General features: G+C 41.4%; 1 protein-coding gene across 6 annotated transcripts in view; it reads right to left on the bottom strand.

The window, feature by feature from the left end:
- Positions 1-21059, bottom strand: part of abr (ABR activator of RhoGEF and GTPase) — a 192057-nt gene that overhangs the window by 11429 nt on the left and 159569 nt on the right. Inside the window, exon 1 of one of the 6 annotated variants that reach the window (XM_072674929.1) lies at positions 11228-11756. The exons of the other annotated variants lie outside the window; for them this stretch is intronic. Within the exon in view, the coding sequence (XP_072531030.1) occupies positions 11228-11383 (156 nt within the window). The 5' untranslated portion in view covers positions 11384-11756. Of the gene's footprint in view, positions 1-11227; positions 11757-21059 lie in introns of those variants that run through there. 6 annotated transcript variants of the gene reach the window in all.

Here is a 21059-nt window from a genome sequence, read left to right as displayed (position 1 = left end):
ATGCATAAATAAGAGCTACTCGTGAAATAAGGCGCTGATTCTGTATACATGGAAGTCTTTAATATAGAGTTTAGGCTGGGATCCAGCTCGTGCTAATCAGGATATCTGGCTGGGATGTGGCAGTCACTCTAGATACTCTAGCTATAAAAAGAGGCTGTTAAAGAGGCTCTCACTATTGACTTCTTGCAGCTCTTTGAAAAATCTGGAGCTCCTTCTTAACTCAAACTTTTGTTTTGCCCCAATTAAACCACCAGACAGGGCAAATTGAAGAAAATCCTTTAATTTCTCTAAATGACTACCTCCCCCCTAAACTGCTCCTTTATACATTCAACCAAGGTATGCAATTGTATCTCAACCCCTTATTAAAACTCCAGGAGGAATTTACTCTTCTTCTCTCAGCTTCCCTGTGGGAAAGAAGCTTTTTCAGAGGATAAAACCACAAACTGTGTGGTTGAGAGGTTTATTTATACAGCATCCACAATTGATTCACATTAAGCCAGGGTGGACAGTCATGCAGGTTTACAGTGTGGCCAGAGGGGGGGGGTTGAGGGATACGTGGAAAAACTGTGCCCTTTGAAGCGGCACCCAGAGAGAGAGAGAGAGCATGAGAGAGAGAGAGAGAGAGAGAGAAAGATCCCTTTAAATTAAGAGTTGGGTCAACGCCCAGAACATTGTTAAAACAAAGAAAGGTGGAAAGAGAATGAGAGGGAGGGAGTAAGAGTGTTATATATTTTAGTGAGAACACCTGGGCCAATCAGATGATGTGAAACATGCCTAGCGTTTTAGGATTATATTCTCCTGCTATGAAAGCTTAAAGGTCTGTCCTAAAGGTAGACACTAAAATGTGATGGTGAAATCTGTGATAGAAAGTGCTCTGAGGTATCAGGCCTCACCTGAAACCTGGATGGGTCTATTGCTATTGTTTCTATAGATCACGAACCTTCACTGATAAAAGCAAACTTACAAAATGTTCCCTTTACAACTAACATAGCCGATCAGTCAAGACATGTTTGTGCCCTAACTCTGCTTTCTTCAGTTTCACACTGGAGCTTACATGGCCAACAAGCAAGTACTGGAATTGATTGGAACTGATTATTGAGAACTGGTGAATTTCCCAATGTCTATTTCTGTTAAACATCCTTTCCATTCTTAATTAATTTTCTTCTCAATTGAAGTTTGATGTGGAAAGTAGGACATTCCAAGTAGTCATGAACACAGAATTGTACTCCAATTATAGTACACACTCCTACTGCTATAATAATAGACAAAGGCATGGATTGCTACTACTGTTTTTAGCTTAGCACAGCTGATAAAAGTATGTCACAGTGTCAAATAGTCTATCAGAGATACCTAAGCACAGTTTGTATATGACAATACAGACATTCAGTTTACATGATGCCAATTGGTGGGGTTGAAGTTTCCATTTTTCTCGTAGCGCCAGTGCAAAACTAAAGAAGTATACGTCAGACACAACACGTCTTGGCTGATTGATTACATTACTATTTCTTTTAAAGAGACATTTACAAGTCAGCTAAACACTTTCAAAGGTTTACTGAATGTGGATATGTGGAGAGGAACAAGAACACTCCTGAATGTCTACAGACCCAGGTGAGCTTTACCCTTTGCACACAATAACCATCTCCCTTCCTTAGAAAATTACGAAGGTAACTCAGGTATGCCAGCAACTTCCCTCCATAAATTTGACGCTTCCATCCTTGTCTCTTTAGCTCTTTCTCTGCTGAGATGAAACACTGCAGTCATGGTTTTATCTCCTCGCTCTTCTCATTCAACTAAACTGATAGCATCTGGATCCAGGGAACAAAGCGTAGAGAGGAAGAGCTAAAAGAAGGACATCACATCCTCCCCTCATAAAGACCTGAATTAAGAGCAGCCTGAGCTGGTCTGAAACGGAGGTTTATGCGTCCTGATCCCACAGCTTTGATCAGAAGAGAATGTGCTTGTGAAGAGCGTTTGATCTGACATGAATAATTAAACATGCCTGCAGTGAGAACACACCAGTAAACTGAACGGCAAGTCGGAAGAGGGAAGACATGACAGCACGCTGATGAGCAGTCAAGGACATAACTGAAGACTGGATACATCCTGGCGTTACAGTGGATTTTACGGAAAAGACTTCTACTCTATGTCCTCACTTCTGTACTCTCCTCTTTCCTTTTTTCACTGTGTTCTGCCAGCCTGTTGCTGAACAGAGCAGGAACACTGTGTTCTTGGAGTGCTCTCCCCCTCTGTGAGTGTGTGTGTGAGGTCAGGCATGAGTGCCAGGGAGCAGAATGGCCTGTGTGGACAGCAATACACTGATCCTCACTTACCACACACACAGAGAGAGTACCTAACTGAACACAGACTTGAAGAGATAGATGCCTGCTACTGGCAAACACTCTTAAAAGTAAAGATGCTACAAAGGGTTCTTTAAGCGAAGCTATAGAAGAACTACCTTTAACTCCATGAGGAACCATGTTTGTAACAGATGTGTGGATGTAAAGAACCTTTTAAAGGACTAAGGAACCTTCACTTGATGTGAAGATTCTTGGACATTTCCTCATTTATTGACGCATTGCTGTGAGGATTGATTGCACCTAGTGACAAGGGCTCCCCCAGCCCACCTCACCCCCATCCTAAAAGTATTGGATAAAGCCCAATCATTCCAGAGAACACTGTTCCACTGCTCCACAGCTCAATGCCGGGGGCTAATACCCCTCTAGTCCACACCTGGCTAAGGCATTGTGCCAACAGATTCAAGTTTACCTGCTTCAGAAAGTCCTATTCAATTGGCAGTACTTCCTTACAGGGACTAGACGCATGCAGTAGTAGATGCATTTAATACATACAGGACATATGTATATGAAAGCAAATGTGTGTGTGCTCCAAAACGGTGTTTGTGCTCCACATCAGGAACACACACACAGCTCATGTTACACTGAACTGACCGCACCCTTCATTCATGCCCCTCACATCCACACAAATACAAAAGGAGCAGCAGGCATGCGACCCACTATACATTCCCTTATCATTCAATTACACTGTATAAAAGATAAGTGTGCACACACGCTAACCGCTTATGCTATTTAATTCATGACACCTGAAGCACAGCACGAGTGCACTGTTATCACTCTTGAACAAAGCACACATTCAGCATCACTCACACTGCTGAACACTCCTTTACTGTAGAAACATATAAAGCAAATCAACAGTATAAGAGCCTGTTTAGCTTAAAAGGAACCACAGGAAACTATGAAATTACCTTCTGCACACATCTCCTTAAGTTAACATGCCATACCAACCTAAATGACCGAATTACTGCAAAGCAGAGGTCAGGCCTCGATGACCTAAACAGAAGTCTAAATTAATGCTAACTTAATTCATTCAGACCCATTAACTCCCTCTGCTCTCGCTCCTGCCTCTGGTTGCTAGCAGTCACCAAATCCGTTTTAATTAGCAGCGTAATGAACTTCACGGCCTTGGTCTTAATTTGTTTCCAAGTATGCCTTATCAGTGCCAAGAGTGGAAAGACTAATCAAAACTCTGAAACGCTTCTTTCAAATCACATCAAGCTTCACTTGTTTGACTGATTACTACATGCTGCTAAGTGTGCAGCGCCAGAACCAGCATAAGCCCCAGCACACAGCTTTTTGAAAGCATAACAGGAGCACACAATATTGAGCATAACTGAACATTACTAAAAATACAGGAACGTCCACTAAACTGGATCCCAATGTACAGAACTACAGACCAGGGCCCCTTGGCTCCAATCCCAGAGGGTTGCAGTCCAGAACAATTTGGTGACCCCCCTTGCTTAAACTGCCAACTTTAGTGGGTGTGTTTGAGTAGGGGAATTATCAAACTGAGCTGTACACTGGCCGTCCAGGACTATAGCAGAATACTCCTGCTGTAGACCACCTGCATGTGCACCTTTTCCTTTTACCTTCTCCACCTAGTTCATAAAGAATTTACTTTTCAAAATAACACTGTGAATTGACAAAAGAAACTGGACAAGTCAGACTACGATGCAGTAAAAGAGAGCCAGTGTTTGTATGTGTGTGTTTAGCAGGAGGTCTAGCACGTGCTGAGGCAGCAGCTGCAGGCGACGATAGGCTGAGTTTTGCCCTCCTCCAGCTCTCAGCAGTCTTATGTAAAAGGGCACGGCACTGATATAATGAATCTGTGGAGATGCTGCACTCATGCGATGTGACTGATGCTGGAAGCACTCTTCAAAGCCCAACACACACACACACATGGACAAAACAAGAGCTAAGCATGCTGGAGAAGCATGTGTGTTGCCAAGGCAGGGGGAAGATGCTAAACGTGCACGTGTCCTAAAGCATGTTCACACTGCTGAGTAAAGTAGAACAATGTTTGTGGACACCCCCTCTTAACGAATGCATTCAGCTACTTTAAGTCACACCCATTGCTGACACAGATGTGCAAATGCACACACACTGCTTGTCTAGACCCTGTAGAGAAGCATTGCCAATAGAAAGGACTCTCGGGAGCAGATAAATATGAACCTTTTGACCTCTATGAGTCGTCATGAACGAAGTTGAGCGGACCGAATCCTTTGTTCTCATGGTCATGATCAAATCTAAATCAACCACAAAATACACACATCTCTGGCTGTGGTTATATATGTGCATACTAAAATGGCCTCCTCAGAGATGAGTATATGCATATAGAGTACATGCGTTACCCCCAGGCTAATGCATTGACCGATAGAAAGAAGTAGAGAGAGAGGTAGAGAGAGAATGAGAGAGAGAGAGGGAGATTGATGTGAGACAGTGTTTTGAGTCTTGTGTGATGGGAACTGTACTGTAATTAGTAAGGTATTTGGAGGTCAGGCTGATGTTTAGTTTGGGGCTTGGACGTTCAGAGCTGATGTCAGCCTGGGCCTCTTCCAGTAAACTCCCAGCAATCAAACAGGAAATGCAACTCCTGCTGACTCACAAGACTACTCATCATCACCAATTAAAATCATCATTATCATCATCATCATCATCAAGACATTTCACATTACTGAAACGAATGCTGTATAACAACTCGATGAACAACGTTCAAGCATTATACAACCACTTCATTCATCCATCTCAGTTACTATAAAAGCTCCTCTCATTCTGGGACAGCTGGACTGCTGCCTTATGAAGTCAAAAATCCTCAGCTCATGAATAATAGTGCTAAAAGCCATTTTACTCAACAGACATCCAATGGGTTTAATAGCGGAGCCTTCATAAGTAGTAAGTGGTCATATCCCTAATGGATCCTGTCTGGTTAGCCCAAATGAGCTCTAAATTTGACCCAGAGTGCTGCTGCTGCTGTTTTGGTATAATGAGGCATGAAAGGATGGTTTTTGGACACATCAGGTGATGAATGTGTTAAGGGGTAAACGAAAAGAGCAATGGTGACATGGGAGCCCACAGAAATATCCGCCCAGTGAACCCAGCGCAGCAGGATATCCACATACAGGCTTTCACGGCCAGCCTAATTACCCAAATCTAAACTGCCTTGTTAGGGCATCATGAGAAGGGGAGGGTGTGGGGAGCACTGGACCCTCAGTGGGGGTCCCATGCCCTTACTCGTGGCTGTGGAAGATTTATGCCAGCCATATAAGCTACCATTAGGGGCTGTCTGGCATTTTGAAGCACTTTAAAGAGGCGCAGAGGGAAAAGATGATTAAGTCATCGATGATTAAGAAACCAGTGCATGGAAATGGATCTGCAGGTGGTTCAAGATGGCAAAAGAGGGTTGATCCTGATTTTTTTTTTTTATGTCTTGGTTATGTCCACCCTCCTCGATGATGCTCCTACTACTATAGTTTGTGTGTAAATAGCTTCTGGTGCGTCACATCAATGACACTGTGTGTCAAATAGAACAGTCAAATCCATTCCCCTGAACGTCAATGCGTCTGATATCAAAAAGATTTCATTTTAAGATGCATTATATTTGATATTTAAGGCTTTAAAGATTAGTTCAAAACTACTAAGCCTTCTGAGTTTGTTTTAAGCTCAAATCTGCCTCATTTTGCCCACCTTACATATGAAACAGCCCATCTCTATTTGCTAAGGCCGTTAAACCTTGGGCTCAAGCCATATTTTTGTGCATGAAATCACCCACAGTGTGTCTTGTAACCCTGGCATCAAAATATTAATAATATTAGTATTATTAGTAATAGTATTTTTAAGACCCCTAGAAACAGAAACATCATTGGATAATGAACTGAATGTACTTCTGTGTTTAAAATGAATGTACTTCAACATTAAGGAATTGTGGACTTCTTCTATTGGCTTATTCCTCATTAAAGTGTTCACACAGTGCAGAGGGCAGATTTTTTTTTAGATTTATGTTGTGGTTATGGAGTTACAATGTTTTCATATGACAGTGATGATTTCCCCTCTCTCTGGTCACAATCTCTCTTTTGTTGGTAAGGCTCTGTGTCAGCAGACTTACAGCTAAGGTGGACTGCTTTGAAGGTACGGGATGAATGCAGGTCTGTAATGGTCAGACACAGTGACCGGGTCAAGGAGAGAAGTGTCTAAAGAGGTCATTCACAACTCTGCCTGCAAACACACGCTCGTGCAATACCTCAAAGAGCCATTCATGCCATATGAAGGAAGAGTGACTGAAGTGGTGTGCGTTTCAGGGTGGGAAATGGAGACAAATGGAGACAGTTAGTAGCAGAAGGATAAATAAGGGCTGGTTGACACGGGTTATTGTGAGACAGGGAAGTGTGTGTGTGTATTAAGGAATGTGTGAATGAATATCTAAAGGCAGTATTTCATTTAAGGCAAAGTGTGTGCGTCTTTACATTAAAAACACAAGATTTTGTGTCTTTTAAGAGGCAGTGTGTGCTACTTGTTTTACTACCACTGAGTGAAAGTGTGCACATAAAACGGCAACTGGGATGAGACAGAATGTGTGTGTGTGAGTGCAAACGAAAGAGAAATTCCTAAACAGGCACAAATCCCTGGATATATGAGCACATACTAATTTCCCACTCACTGGCTGATGTGCAGAGAACTGTGGACACTTTCAGATTCAATCAATAGTGTGAAGGCGTGTGTGTGTGTGTGTGTGTGTGTTTCCATTAACTCTCTGAATCTTAGGGTAAGGTCAGGTCTGATCCAGTGCTGACTAAAGCAGTGAGAATCAGACTGCCAGCAATATGCATGCTGTAATGAGATGATCTGTAGGATCTGAGGCCGTGCTGACCACTGGGTCAGTAGAGCAGTCATATTTAAGGAACACTTGGGTTCTATTTTGCAACCTACTCTTAGACCTAGAATGATCGTGAATTTTTTTTAGCTGATTATAATTGTGATATAAACTATTATTAAAGGGTAAGTCTAAAGTGGACATATTAGCTGATTAGCTGTCTATATTAGCAGCTAATATTCAGCTCTACTGTAATGAACTGCATTGCTGATATACTTACACAAGTGTACAGTTACACAAAGACAAAGCTTAGATTACTCTCCTCAGAGTGTGAAAATACAGAAAAGCATGATCAAATGGTAGAATCAGCTACATGGCTACCAACCAAACCTTAAATAGCCTTCCAAACACCAGTAACTTTGTACACACCTATGCCAGATAGAGTTATTTAGCCGATACATGATAGGAGTCCAAATGCATCTTTTCAAGCCTTCAACTGCAGTTACGATGCTAACAATGCAACCAAGCACTGGAAGTCAATGGTCACCCAAAGCATTTCTATGAATGCAGGGCCAAAGCTCTTACTGAAATCACATCCAGCTCTTCCTGACTCCAGCTCCAGTTTAAGGCTTAATAAGCAAATTTAGGACATCAAACATGTCTTGGCTGATCAAGCACATCTGGAGTAAGTTGAAAACTATTAATTTAATAGTAATCTAATAGTAAATAGTAATCTATTACTTTAGTCTTAAGATGTTTTTTTCTAATTAACATTTTTATTTTACTCACTTTTATTCTGCTTCTTGTGCAACAACTGTGTAAAATAATTGTGAACGGCACAAATAATTCCAATCAAATTGTGTCATAAATTTGGCAGGTCTTCATACCGTCTTTGTGCAGCATATAGTCAGTTTCCACACACAACAATGTTCAATAATGCTCCATGTACGTACAACAGAAACCCTATTGACACAGTGTTCAAGCGCCCGCATATTGATTTTTATTATAGATGTACTGTGAGTCAAAGGTGCTTTTTTTTTTTCTAATTATGAATAAATTACTGTGGTAGGTGCAACAGACAGATCAGGTTTAACAAACGCTGAAGTATTCCTTTAATCCAACAGCTAACTGATAACATATGGACTTGACTCAGCGGCCCTGGGGCTGAACTGTGTGCACTGTCTTATCTAATTCTGCCACAGCCTGCAGATACATGCACATAAATTACTGCGCAAAACGCTGGCAGTGCATTTACTGTACCCCAAATGGACAGACCTAGATTTCATGTGACTCTCTCTTTCTCACAAACGCGCACGCACACACACACACACACACACACACCTGGGAGACAGTGACTTGCTTAGTTAAACTGCCGCATAGATAAAGCCAAAAACAGAGGTGAGATATGCTGCACAGAGGTTTTTCCTGGGTTAAAGACAGATCACGGGAGGTCACTGGACGCACAGGCCCATTTAAAACAGACAATCATCAAGAAGTACACAAAGACAGCTGAAGTGCACTGAAAGTAAAAGCATGCTAGAAATGGGTCACAGCCACAGCAGCTGTGCTGTAAGTGGAGTTTGAACACAAACCCACTGCTATTCGACACCACTGTCCCCGTGTCAGTCCTGACACAAAACAGGTGTGTGTGTGTGTTTGGGTGTGCAACAGTGCTTGTTTGTATGGACAGAAGCTAACGCCTGAGGCATGGATCTTTTCAATGTGTGGCATGTGCAGGGTGTGTGTGTGTGTGTGTGTGTGTGTGTGTGGGGGGGGGGGGGGTATTTGTCAGTAGATGGCTTTCATTAGGGGGTAATGGGCTCTAAGCAAGGCTACAGAGGTGATAATTAACCTCTAACTGCAGGTCACAATCAGTCCAACCTATGCTGAGTCTACTGAGACACCCAGCCACACACACAAATATACCATGAGACAGAAGAACAAAGCAACAAGAAGAACGGGTGAGAGCTCAAGGATGAAAACACAAATCTATACATTGTTTTTGAGGATGTTTCCAGTTCCATCTACTCACTTTACACTTTTATGGGAAGAAATGTTACAATTAAGCCAATTCCAATCCAAGATCTAATGTCCATGCAAGGACTACATGATCATGTTTCCATTCCAGGAATTGTGCAGACGTCTGGATGAGGTAAGAGAGGAACCACCAGGGAAAGGCAAACGTTGTGCAATACAGAAAATGTAGTACAATTCAACAATAATACAAAGAGAATGGTATGAGAAAGAATGCCAGTATTGAGCAATGCAAGCCTTATTGTCACACAGTGAGACAAGCCAGGAATCAGACTCTCTCTCCCCAACACACACACACACACACACACAAACAAAGACACACATGGTAACTGCAATTAAGATAACCCTCTCATACCCTCTTTAAACTACCAGCATACAAAGACTGAGAGGCTAGAAAGAAAACACTGCAGATGAGACCAAAAAAGAGGTCAAACCATTCAGATAAACAGAAGAACAAACTCAGAAAGATCTTATAAAACCGCATGATGTCCATTTCCATTTTTTATACATAGTATGCAAAAGCTACCAAAAGCCACCTTTTACTTTTGTGAACGACAACCTTCAAGAAACTATGGCATTTGTCCACACATTTTAAAGCTGGATTTTATTTTACACAACAATGAAACATAAATATAACACACCATCCTGGCTCACGTCTCATTTGAATCTCTTGAATCTTTCCCTCAAATAAAATAAAAATACCATGTGCAGAAGCGTGTCTCTGTAGAGCTTGGGAAGATGTTTATACTAGTCAAAAACTAGTCAGATACGATTTGTCCAGGGGTGTCCAAACCCCAATTGTGTATGTGTGTATATGTGAAGAATGAGTTATTTGGCTCATTAAAGACAGTGACACCTTGCCAGTGCTATACTGATTCCTTTTCGTAAAGATATTTTTCTATATAGAAACATCTACAAAAGGCTTTCCATCAACCCAAAGAACCTTTAAGGACCCTCTCTGGAAAAGCCTACCACTCGATTTGATTCACAATACTCGGTTGATAAAGCATTTAAACTTTTAAAGTAAATTATGTTGCATAATCTGATAATTACATTAGAATGGAGAAGCAGTGGAGTGTGTACAACATCACAGTGCTGGAGAGGGGTATTGATTGGTGCTGTCTGCCTGTCTGTCAAATTTGGTGTTCAAACAAAATAACTTTACATTACGTGCTATATTGATGCATTCAGCTATGTTAAACTGTGCCCATTGCTGACACAGATGTGCAAATGCACACACGCACACAGCTTGTCTAGCCCTTGTAGAGAAGTACTTCCAATAGAATAGGACTCTCTGGAGATAAACATAAACCTATTGGCACCATGCCTAATGCCAGGTGTGGGCTAGAGGGGTATAAAGCCCCCCCAGCATTAAGCTAGGAGCAGTGGAACGGTGTTCTCTGGAATAATGGTGCTCCATACAATGCTTTTGGGACGAGTTGGGGAGTAGGGGATAAGGTTGGGTGATCATCAAACATCCTGACCTCACAAATTCGCTTGTCGCTGAATGCAATCAAATCCTCACAGAAAGCTTTCCCTGGACAGTGAAGACAGTTATTCCATCAAAAGCAGGATTTAGTTTGAATGATCAAACAGCGCGCTTTGTTGTATATAATGTATAGTGTCCTATATCACCGCTGTCCATTTTTGATGTTTTCATCCTTGGCATATTCCTTTTACTACCAATTTAGTGGACTGTATTCTGATTGTTCTTAACATTCAGAAAATGAAAGACTGAGGTAAAAATGGCATTTCATGAGCCTACTTTTATGAGCCACTTAGAACCATTTAAGAATCGTCCATAACTGAACTGGCACTCTGACAGTGCCACAGACACATTTCCATATGACATCTACTCAACGGACAACCAAGGATTCTGATTCTGAGCACTCCCCTAAACCCATCTTCAGTCACATGCAGTGAAACACTTGGAGCCTATAGAGGAGCGACAGAAGAGAAAGAGCTGTCTGAGGCAAGGAAAGAAAGAAGCTATGATGAAGACGGATGGATGGAGAGAGGGAGAATAAAGGACCTTTTGGCGGAGGAGTTTGCTGCGCACGCGGCCCCACAGCTTAGCGCCCGTGTTGGAGTGTCTCTTCACGGCTGGAGGATCCTCCACGCAGCAGTGCTCCTCCAAGCGCTCACACACCGAGTTCAGGTTGCAGTCCGTCACCACAATCTCAGTCATCCTGACGGCTGAGGATACACACACGCTGCGACGGGGTCAAACACGCACAACCCCCAAAAGCCTTCCGATAAAAAACACCACAACAACAACAACAAAAAAGCCTTTCCAAGTGGAAGAATCCAACAGTAAAGTTCCAAACTCCAAAAAAGACTGTTTTCTAAATGAAAGGCAGAGTTTCTCTTCAACTACGGTCTGTAGATCAGATGCAGTCTCTGTACTGCTGACTGATTCTGGAGGGATGGAGTGATGAAAAAGATATAAAAAGAGGAACGCGAATGAGAGACACAGAAGGATTCATTCCGGAGTGAAGAATGTGTCCCGCTCGAGCTGCCAGCATCTCTAAGGTCCGCTCGGCTCCGCGACGCTCGCGATCTGATTTCCAGCGAGGCAAGCGCACGCATGGAGAGTGAGAGGGGGAGAGTGAGCTAGAGAGAGAGAGAGAGAAAAAGAAGGAGGAGGGAGGGGAGAAGAAGAGAGAGGGAGGAGGTGGAGTGGCTGCTCTATCGGCAAGCAGTACTTTTAATCACTAGCTGAGAAAGAGTGAGAGAGAAATGAAGAGAGAAACTGAAAAAGGATAAAAAAAAAAAAGGCTCTAAATGTTGAAAGTATAATTAGATAAATGAATATGGTCATACATCAAAAAAAGGTTTAAAAGTTGAACAGAATTGATAGAACGACAGAAAGAAAGAGATCGATGTGAGCATGTGAGAGACTTGGAGAAGCTAGAGTGAGCGAGAGCGAGCAAAATAGAGCTTGCAAGACATTGAGGGAGAGAGAGAGAGCATGAGAAAGAGGAAGAAAGAGAAAGATGGTGTGAGAAAGAGCGAGAGAGTTCAAGAGAGAGACATAGAGATGCTCTCTTCAAAGGAATGTATGTGCAGGACTGAGGTGGGAGCATCCTCAATGTAGCGTACATCACTAGGAGATTGAAGTCTGACAGGAGCCACTTCCTCTGCCTCAAACACACCACAACAACTTCGTCACTCTTCAGGTGAAAGAGAAAAACAGCACACGTTTCATCATCACACATCTCTTCTCCTGTCTCCTCTCGGCCTTTCTTTACTGAGATCTGAGGTCAAGCTCTCTTCAGATGCAGAAAAAAAACATTACTTCATTCTGAATTACCAGAACTAACACTGAACAAGACCGGAAAAAATGAACCAACTGGAACGCCACTGTGAATGCTGAAGCTAAAGGACCCATAATGCAACGGAGCCATAACTCTGCAGTGTGTGCGCTATTTGGTGAAATGATTGTGGGTAGCTGCTTATTTATTGATTTCTTATTAAATCAAGGGTATTATGAAGGAGTAGACCTGTAGGCTTTAAACTAGATGTTGGAGCACTGCTGTGACAGCATTCAGCCACAATAGCATTAGCGAGGTCTGGTACTGATGTTGGATGATTAGTTCTAGACCATAAATGCCACTCCAACTCATCCCCAAAGGAATAGAATAGAGCTTCACAACAGAGATAGTAGTTCTACCACTTCATAGCCCAATGCTGGGGGAGTTACATCCCTCTAACCCACACCGAGCAGTTGATATGGTGACTTTAGGCCTGAGTTGATATGTGTCAGCACTTTAATATGGTTACATTGTTTACACGGTTAAAAGTTAATGCAACATGTAGCATTTCTACCTTAAAATACCAGCTTCAAAATCATGTTGATGCTCCACTGCCTTGTAAAAGGGAGAATAGCATCTCTATAGTTGCTACTCTGGGCTCAGTATGCTAATAACTGCACTGTGTAACTCAGGCAGGACAACTGTGTAATGGTGAGTAACCCAAGTCCTATTAATGTACTCTACAACAGGAGGAGGCAATTTCGGTCCTGGAGGGGTGGATTCCTGCACACTTTTTTTTTTTTTTTTTTTTTTGCTTTTCCTGCTCAAGCACATGTGATTCAATACACCTGTTATTTGCCAGGTTTGGTAGGTCTGTTAGAGCAGGGACTTCTGCCCCTGTTGCCCAGCACTGCTATACAGCGTCAGTCCATATACTGCGTGTCCTTTTGTGCCTGGCTCAAGCTTCAATTCCACTTCCCTGTAGGGGGAGCTGAAGAGCAAGAAATGCCAATTCTTGCATAATGCTCCTTTAATAATTACTTTCAGAAACCTACTTCTCAACATATGTTGATGTATCATTGAAATAAATGAATGGATCCAAGTGAATTTTACTTTTGACATCAACAGGAGTGATATCACTTTATTGTTTGCACTCTGACAGATAGTTTCTTGTCTGACAGAGTTCTTGTCTAGTCTTTCAATGACCTTTGCTGCCTGAGGAATAATCTCATTGTGTTGCTCAGCTGACTAAGAGCAAGATATTACTCAAGTATGGTGTGGTCTTAAAACTTACAAGGCCTTAAACACCATCAGAGTGACTTGCGCAGATGCTGATAAGATTCAGTAGGTGATTATGTCTACTCTATGACACACAACTGAGCGTCATGAGATCCAACAGGACTGAATGGAATCTAGCACTAAATGGAATTGGGCATCTTACAATTCGGTTTTACATAGAATGAGAAGACTTCTCCTAAAAGAGCTATTTAAATATTAAATACATTTTCAGCTATTCTGTATGAACATCTGTAGCTGATAACTAATGCCTGATTACCATGCACACTCACACACTCATTTTCCTGTACTCAGAAAAGAAGAGGAAAAACCATGGATCCAAAATCCACACATTTACAATAGAAGTTAATAGGAATTCAATGTCAGCAGGTCTTAGATACTAAGTATAGGATAGCATCAAAATGAATTGCAGAAGTATGGAATTTCACAAGTATGGCATGATCCTAAAGCTCCTGGGCCTACAGCACTATCAGAGTGACTTATACAGACAGCTAAAGATTAAGATGGCGTGTTATTGTAACATGACTGAAGCTGGTAAAAGAGAATGGCTACATAATCGGTGTTGTGGTTTGAAGTGACTCATCTGGGGCTGAAAAAGTGAGATGAATGAAAGAAGCAGCTCTATCACGCCATGAAAGTAAGTCAAGGCTGAACATGCACTGGCTGTTCTCGTCTGCAGCAGCTAGCTAAGGCTCGCTCTCTCTCTCTGGAGGGTTGAGGAGAGGAGGGCATGTAAGAACACTCAGTAGAGATATTTTTAAAAATGGAGATAAAGCGAAGAGGCCTCGTTCTTAGCCTGCGTCATTGTTGGAGGGAAGAATGTCTGGGAAAAAGTGAGTGGTCTGGGGGGGAGAAAGAGAAAATTGTCACAGAACGAAGAACAAGACGACGGGGCTTAAGTACAAGCAGTACATTCATAAAAAGTAGGTAAAAGAAGAGAGGTTTCAGACAGAACCACTCAGGGCTTTCTGTTTGTTTTAATAGGGAAATAATAGGGAATATGGATCACTAATTAATAGGGAAAACTGTTGTGTTTCATTCTCTGGACCTTTAAGTAGGACCTTTCTTTATCATATTCATAATTCACAGCTTTTTTATTTATTTTATTTTCCATTTTCATTTTATGTACGTCACATCTATTTAAACAATTATGTATGTATGTCTTATTATTAATATTAATACATACCCACTAAGGAGATTACAATAGAATTATGTAAGCATCTTATTTAGATGTTGTTATTATTATTATTATTATTAGTAGTAGTAGTATTCATCATACCAACTACATGTAAACACCCTATTCAAGGCAAGGAAGTACTCTAGACATCCATGAGGAGATGAAGACCTGTCCAAGAAAGAATGTCCGTCTAGAAGACTGTGTAACACATAAGGAACCTTTTAATAGCCCCCCCTTTTAAACTATGGTTTGAGGAGTACTTCTTTAAATCTTCTTTAGAATGTCCCCTTTGCTTATCCACAACTAACCCAGGACATATGAGAGGAAAACCCACCCTGAGAACCAATGGGAAGAATATGTTTAAGCATCAGTAAAACAGTTTAGGCATTAAAAAGCTTATACAGCTCTTTGTCTTTCAAGCTTCCCTCGTAATGAATAAAGATGACGCGACTGCTCGTTAAAAAAGAGCCTACTCCGCCCTTCCTTCTTTAATGTCAGAGAGAAAGAGACAGAGAGAGAGAGATATGCAAAGTGGGAAGAGGACGTCAACAGGTCATTTTTCCACACAATTTTCCACTGTTTCATTTATCAGGTGATGTTTCTTCTTCCTTCCGGGAAAGCTACAGCAGCAGGTGTTAATGGGCAACCTTGGATCACCACAACTGACACTTTAAGAAGGTCCACAGACATATACCACACACACATATGGTTTTGCACTTCACACACACGGCAAAATCGTTCCCACCCACAGTCTATGTTGCTGGTTATTTATGGACTTAATGAGTATGTCTGAATAAGGCGCGGTGACTGAAGACTGGCTATTACATACACACACACACAGCCTGGTATGTTGTGACCGCACAGTAACATTTGAGCCACGTTCCTTCATTGCGAAACATCACTGCACAGTAACCTCAAACACATCACTTCAACCCTAAACCTTTTAACTGTAATCACAGAGCTCAGCTTCATGATGTAACCCTCAATAGTCAGACTGACTGCTTATACAGCTTCACACCAGAGAGAGAAAGAGATAGAGAGAATAGTGAGAGACTGAGAGAGGGAAGAGGTGATAGAGAGAGAACAGTGAGAGAGAAGAAGGTAAGTAAGAACAAGGGAGAGAAAGAGAGAACAGTGGGGGAATACTGAATATAGACTGTGGGTGTTCTTGTGAGGTTGTAATACTTGAAGTAGAGCTGAGCAATAGGACAAAATTCACCACAATATTTGACAATAAGCTTTTCTGAGAATTATAGTAATTAATTAACCCTATGAGCACTGTTTAATAATGTGAGCAACATTAGTGCTGGTTAATTAGATCCAGTTCAGTGTGTGAAAACCTTTCATATATATATATTATATTATATTTATATATATATATATATATATATATATATATATATATATATATATATATATATATATATATATATATATATATTATTTTAGTGCAAGAAATGCCCCAGCAAAAGCTTTGCGGTATAAAAAAAAAAAGCAATGAAAATATATCTAGTAGAAACAACATGAGATGAGGTCATCCAATCAGCTACTTGCTGCCATGCAGTTTATGGAGCGGTTATCCTCTGCTTGTTGTTGTTTACAAGCTCTAATTTAATGGTGCATGAAGTCGTTCAGCGTTTTGATGGTGCTCATGATAAACTCCATTTATAACGTTAATAATCATGGCATTGTTCATCCAAAGTCCACACTTTTATTCACCTTTAGTGACAGTCATCTCCAGCCGACTCATAATGGGCTTATTTACAGTAGGATACGTACAGTACCGCTGCAACGCTTAGACCATAGTGGCACAAAGCTGATGGTAAAGGGAGGTGAAGTGGAGCAAGAGAGGGAGAGCAAGAGTGGGGGTGGGAAAAGAGGATAGGGGCCACGGCTTTTTATCTGGAGGGCTGAGGGGAGTGTGTGCGTGTGTCTGTCTCAGGGGAAAGCAGCATTAACTAGCCTTTGTTTCATGTTCACAAAGCAAACCCAAATCTCAGATCAATTGCCTTATGACGAAGAACAAAAGCAGAGCATAGCCATTAGCATAGAATCATGTGTGTGTCTGTGTGTGCACACATAGCACCTAAGGGGCACCTAACGTGTCAGCGCACAACCTTGACTGATTAAAGGCGTGGGTTCAACCTCCGCCTCGCTGCCGCTGGGTTGCCATGGTAACAGTATTTACAGTAGAGCGTCCCTCTTCTGTCAAATCGATATACTAAAAAGCCACACAGCAAAAATACCCCATGACAACAAGGACTGAAGGCAGGGGGGGGGGGGGGGGGGGGGGGGGGGGTAGAACTGTGGATAAAATACTATGATGCACAATCTATTTGACAAGCAGTAAGGATTTCAGCACCTTAACAAGTGCTTTCTCCTCGTCCAAACCACACACACACACACACACACACACACACACACACACACATCTCTAGCATGACGGAGAGCAATGTTTTATTCATGTGGCTCACTCATCTCTTTTGTCTTCTAAAGACTTTTCAGGAAAAAGCAGTCTGCCGTGCCGCAGCACTCCAGAAGTCACAGCTAGAAATGTGTATAATGCTACGAACACTTTCACAATGCTGTTCCCTACCTCACTTCCATTTATGACTTCGCAAGGCATCTCCAATTCTCCAACTTTAAATGCTATTGGGTAATTCTCAACAGTACAAAAAAGATGGCAATGTAATTCTTAAAGCAGGCTTCAAAGCATGTCACCTGAATTTCTTGGAAAGTTCTAAGAGTGGTGGGCATCATCCACCTGGAGATAAAGTATTGGTAGTGCAACAGAGAGGTTTCTTAGAGACATTTAATGCTGGGCACGGCTTTTTTCATGGATAATACAGTATAATCCAAAATGTTATAAATGCACTTGTCACATTTACTTACATTTAAAATAAAGAAGGCCTTTTTTGTTGCCATTTTGGAGATATAAGGTTTTGTTCCAACAGACCAGCCATTATATAGATTTTTGACATGTTCTTTACATTGCGTTTAAATTTCAGGTTGAAGGACCAAAAGAAATGCTCCAGAATGATTTGGAATAAAATCTGTTTACTCTGACTTCCCCTGAAATGTTTTTGTCCTTCTCCTGTAAAGTTGGAGATAAAAGGTTTTTGTGTGACGGTGACAAAATAATTCAACTGCAATTAATCTCACTTTCACACTGAACTGAACTGTATTTAACATTAATAAAATGGTGTAGTATGTTTTCTTTTTCAAACAACTGGTAAAAATAAATGAATAAAATAAGATAATGTCATAATGTATGAATACCTATGCCATTTATACCCTTCAGAATCAAATATGACCGACAGGTTACAGAAACTACCCAGGTATCAGTATTTAGATTAAATAGAGCTTTCCTGAAGTGCACCGCCAAAACATGGGGCTGCTATGGTGTCCTAAAGTACAGCACCATGGTTATAGAGGAGAACAGTGGGTTAACAGAGTGTAATTTATGTAGTAACTGTACATGACAGTGATGTACAACATATGGTGCTGCTGTTTGGCAACTATGTGTTTTCCATTTCCACAGAAGTTTAAACAGGGGGTATCTGGAGGGCAACAGAGCAAGATTTACACGTACCTCCTCACACACATACGCGCTTTCCATCATGCACTCACATACATACCTTTTCAATCATGCACCAATGACCTGGACACCCCCTCCCCAATCTCCCTTTGGGTACAGCGGCCCAGTCGCCGAACATAAACTCTTTAGAGACGGACATGGCTCTGATAGTGATGAGGGTTGTGTGCAATTACACACACACACACACACACACACACACACACACACACACACACACACACACACACAGAGAGAATGACAACATACATTTCTGAGTGGCAAAGCCAAAACACTTTTACTCTGGGTCTTTCATACACACAAAAGCTCTTTCTTCAGCTCACAATACACACACACTCTTCTTGAATGAAGAGGAAATCCAATAGCACAGGTCCAGATGTGGGCCCACTTCTCTTTTCCTCTCAGCTCTCCACATACCATGAAGACGTGTGTAGGTAAACATCCGTGCGGCTGTAGGAAGTGTAAAGAAAGAGCAGTGTGTGTGTGTGTAGTCTCTGATCAGTCTGTAGTCTTATGCAGTCACTGGCATTCCAGAAAGTCCCACACGCTCTACTTCATAATCACAGCATACACCAGCAGACTGTCTCCAGTCTTAAATATATGCACTGTAATCAGATGTTTTAAGAGGAGTCTATTAGGTACAGCATGACTCAGCTTTACAGTGCTAGTACAAAACAGCGCTTTATATCAAGAGTGTATTTAGAGTATTGTTATGTAGCATTTTTACCTTACAATAACAGCTTCAAAATCACTGACCTGTAATAGAGAGAACAGCGTCTCTATCGTGGCTACTCCAAACTCAGCGTGCTAGAAACCGCACTACAGAACTTTGGTGGCACTCAAGAACGGCATAGCGCTGCGTAACCAGTCCACATGCATATAAGTGCGTCCTTCTTTAGCGAATGACACTTTCTGACTGTAGGAGGAGCCCAGGAGCAAGCAAATACCTATTTTTCACATAATGATGCTTTAAATTAATTACACTGACTGAAGTAGCTGATATAGAATGCATGCAATCCCTCACTTGAGGACTTTGTATCACTATAAGGAGTTTGTGCACACTTTTACACACTTCTGTCATCCAAGACATGTTTGCTGCTTTAGGCTAATAAGAAGTGTACACCCCACCAATTAGCAAAACTGCTCCTATAAACATAGACAAATGCACAATTACACATAATGTGTCACACAGAGTCACAGAGGCCAAATAAGCAGATCTATGTAAAATTACTTAACTTGGACTGAGGTAAGTGTCTGATAACATCCATGCATATTATATCCATGCACAACATCCATGCATACATATGCAATATATGCACAATTGAACCAAGGTAATACAATTACTTTGTGTTAGAAGCCCAAGAATCCATAAGAAGGCAAGTTTTTGAGTACTGAGGTGTATTTGTGACCTGGCGTGTGTGTGCACACGCATACTGTGACCTACTTCTGGGCGGATGGAGACAGGCCATGGAGCTGAGAAGATCCAGAAGATTTAATAATTCACGCGGAGAAAAACAGAGAAACAGAGAGAGAGAGAGAGAGAGAGAGAGAGAGAGAGAGAGAGAGAGAGAGAGAGAGAGAGAGAGAGAGAGAGAGAGAGAGAGAGAGAGAGAGAGAGAGAGAGAGAGAGAGGAAGGAATGCATGAAAAGACAGAGATGAGACAAAGATGTGAGATGAAGATGAAGACTGCATAGCTACTGAGCCACTTTAGCACTTTGGCTTAAGTGCAATTGACAGTTATTGCTGCAGTCATGTCAGACTACATATATGGGTCAGTGTTTAGGTCAGGCGTGACTGGTGAAATCACTCACTAAACAGGAACATCTGCAATATCTGTGCACTGAACTAATGATAACTGGTGAGATTAGAGCAGTGGTCTTCAACTCTACTCCTGGAGAGCTATCTTCCTACAGACTTTCAGATCAACGTTCCTGTTTGGCTGGATAGTGTGGGTTACCTTTGGCTTAGAGTTGTCATTTATATAATTATTTATTTATATTTAAATGCAATTATTTACTTGTGTGTTGCTACCTATTGTCATAGTTCAATTAAGGTGGATGCTGTACAGGGGGATGTGCTACAAAATGCCACCGGCTTGCAAAAATGGCAACTTTACAAGAAAAGGTAAAAAAAAAAAAATCTTAACTTTCAATAGAAATCAATATAATAAGATTAAATTTCAGAGCATTTCTACTGGTCAATTAATCATTTTGACAACTGCAGATTCAAATTTGGTCAAAAAGTGAAAAACTACAAATGTGATACTAGGTTTTTGCGTGCCAGCAAAATGCCATAATATGTCATATAGAATTATGACCTATGTATTGTGCTATGTATTGTACAGCACAGTCATCTTGGCAGTAGCAAGCAGCCATACTAATCACTGACCTCACCACTGCAATGATGAAAACAGTGGGAGAGAGTTTAATATATTCAATAAGAAAAGGGAGGGGAGAGAGAGAGAAGACATCAGTGACCACACTGGGTCCAAACAACTCTATTTTACGGGCTGTAACTGCACACAAACACAATCAATAACAG

The sequence above is a fragment of the Salminus brasiliensis genome, chromosome 1 (genome assembly GCF_030463535.1).
Source record: "Salminus brasiliensis chromosome 1, fSalBra1.hap2, whole genome shotgun sequence".
NCBI classification, from domain to species: Eukaryota; Metazoa; Chordata; class Actinopteri; order Characiformes; family Bryconidae; genus Salminus; species Salminus brasiliensis.
This window is presented reverse-complemented; position numbering and strand designations above follow the sequence as displayed.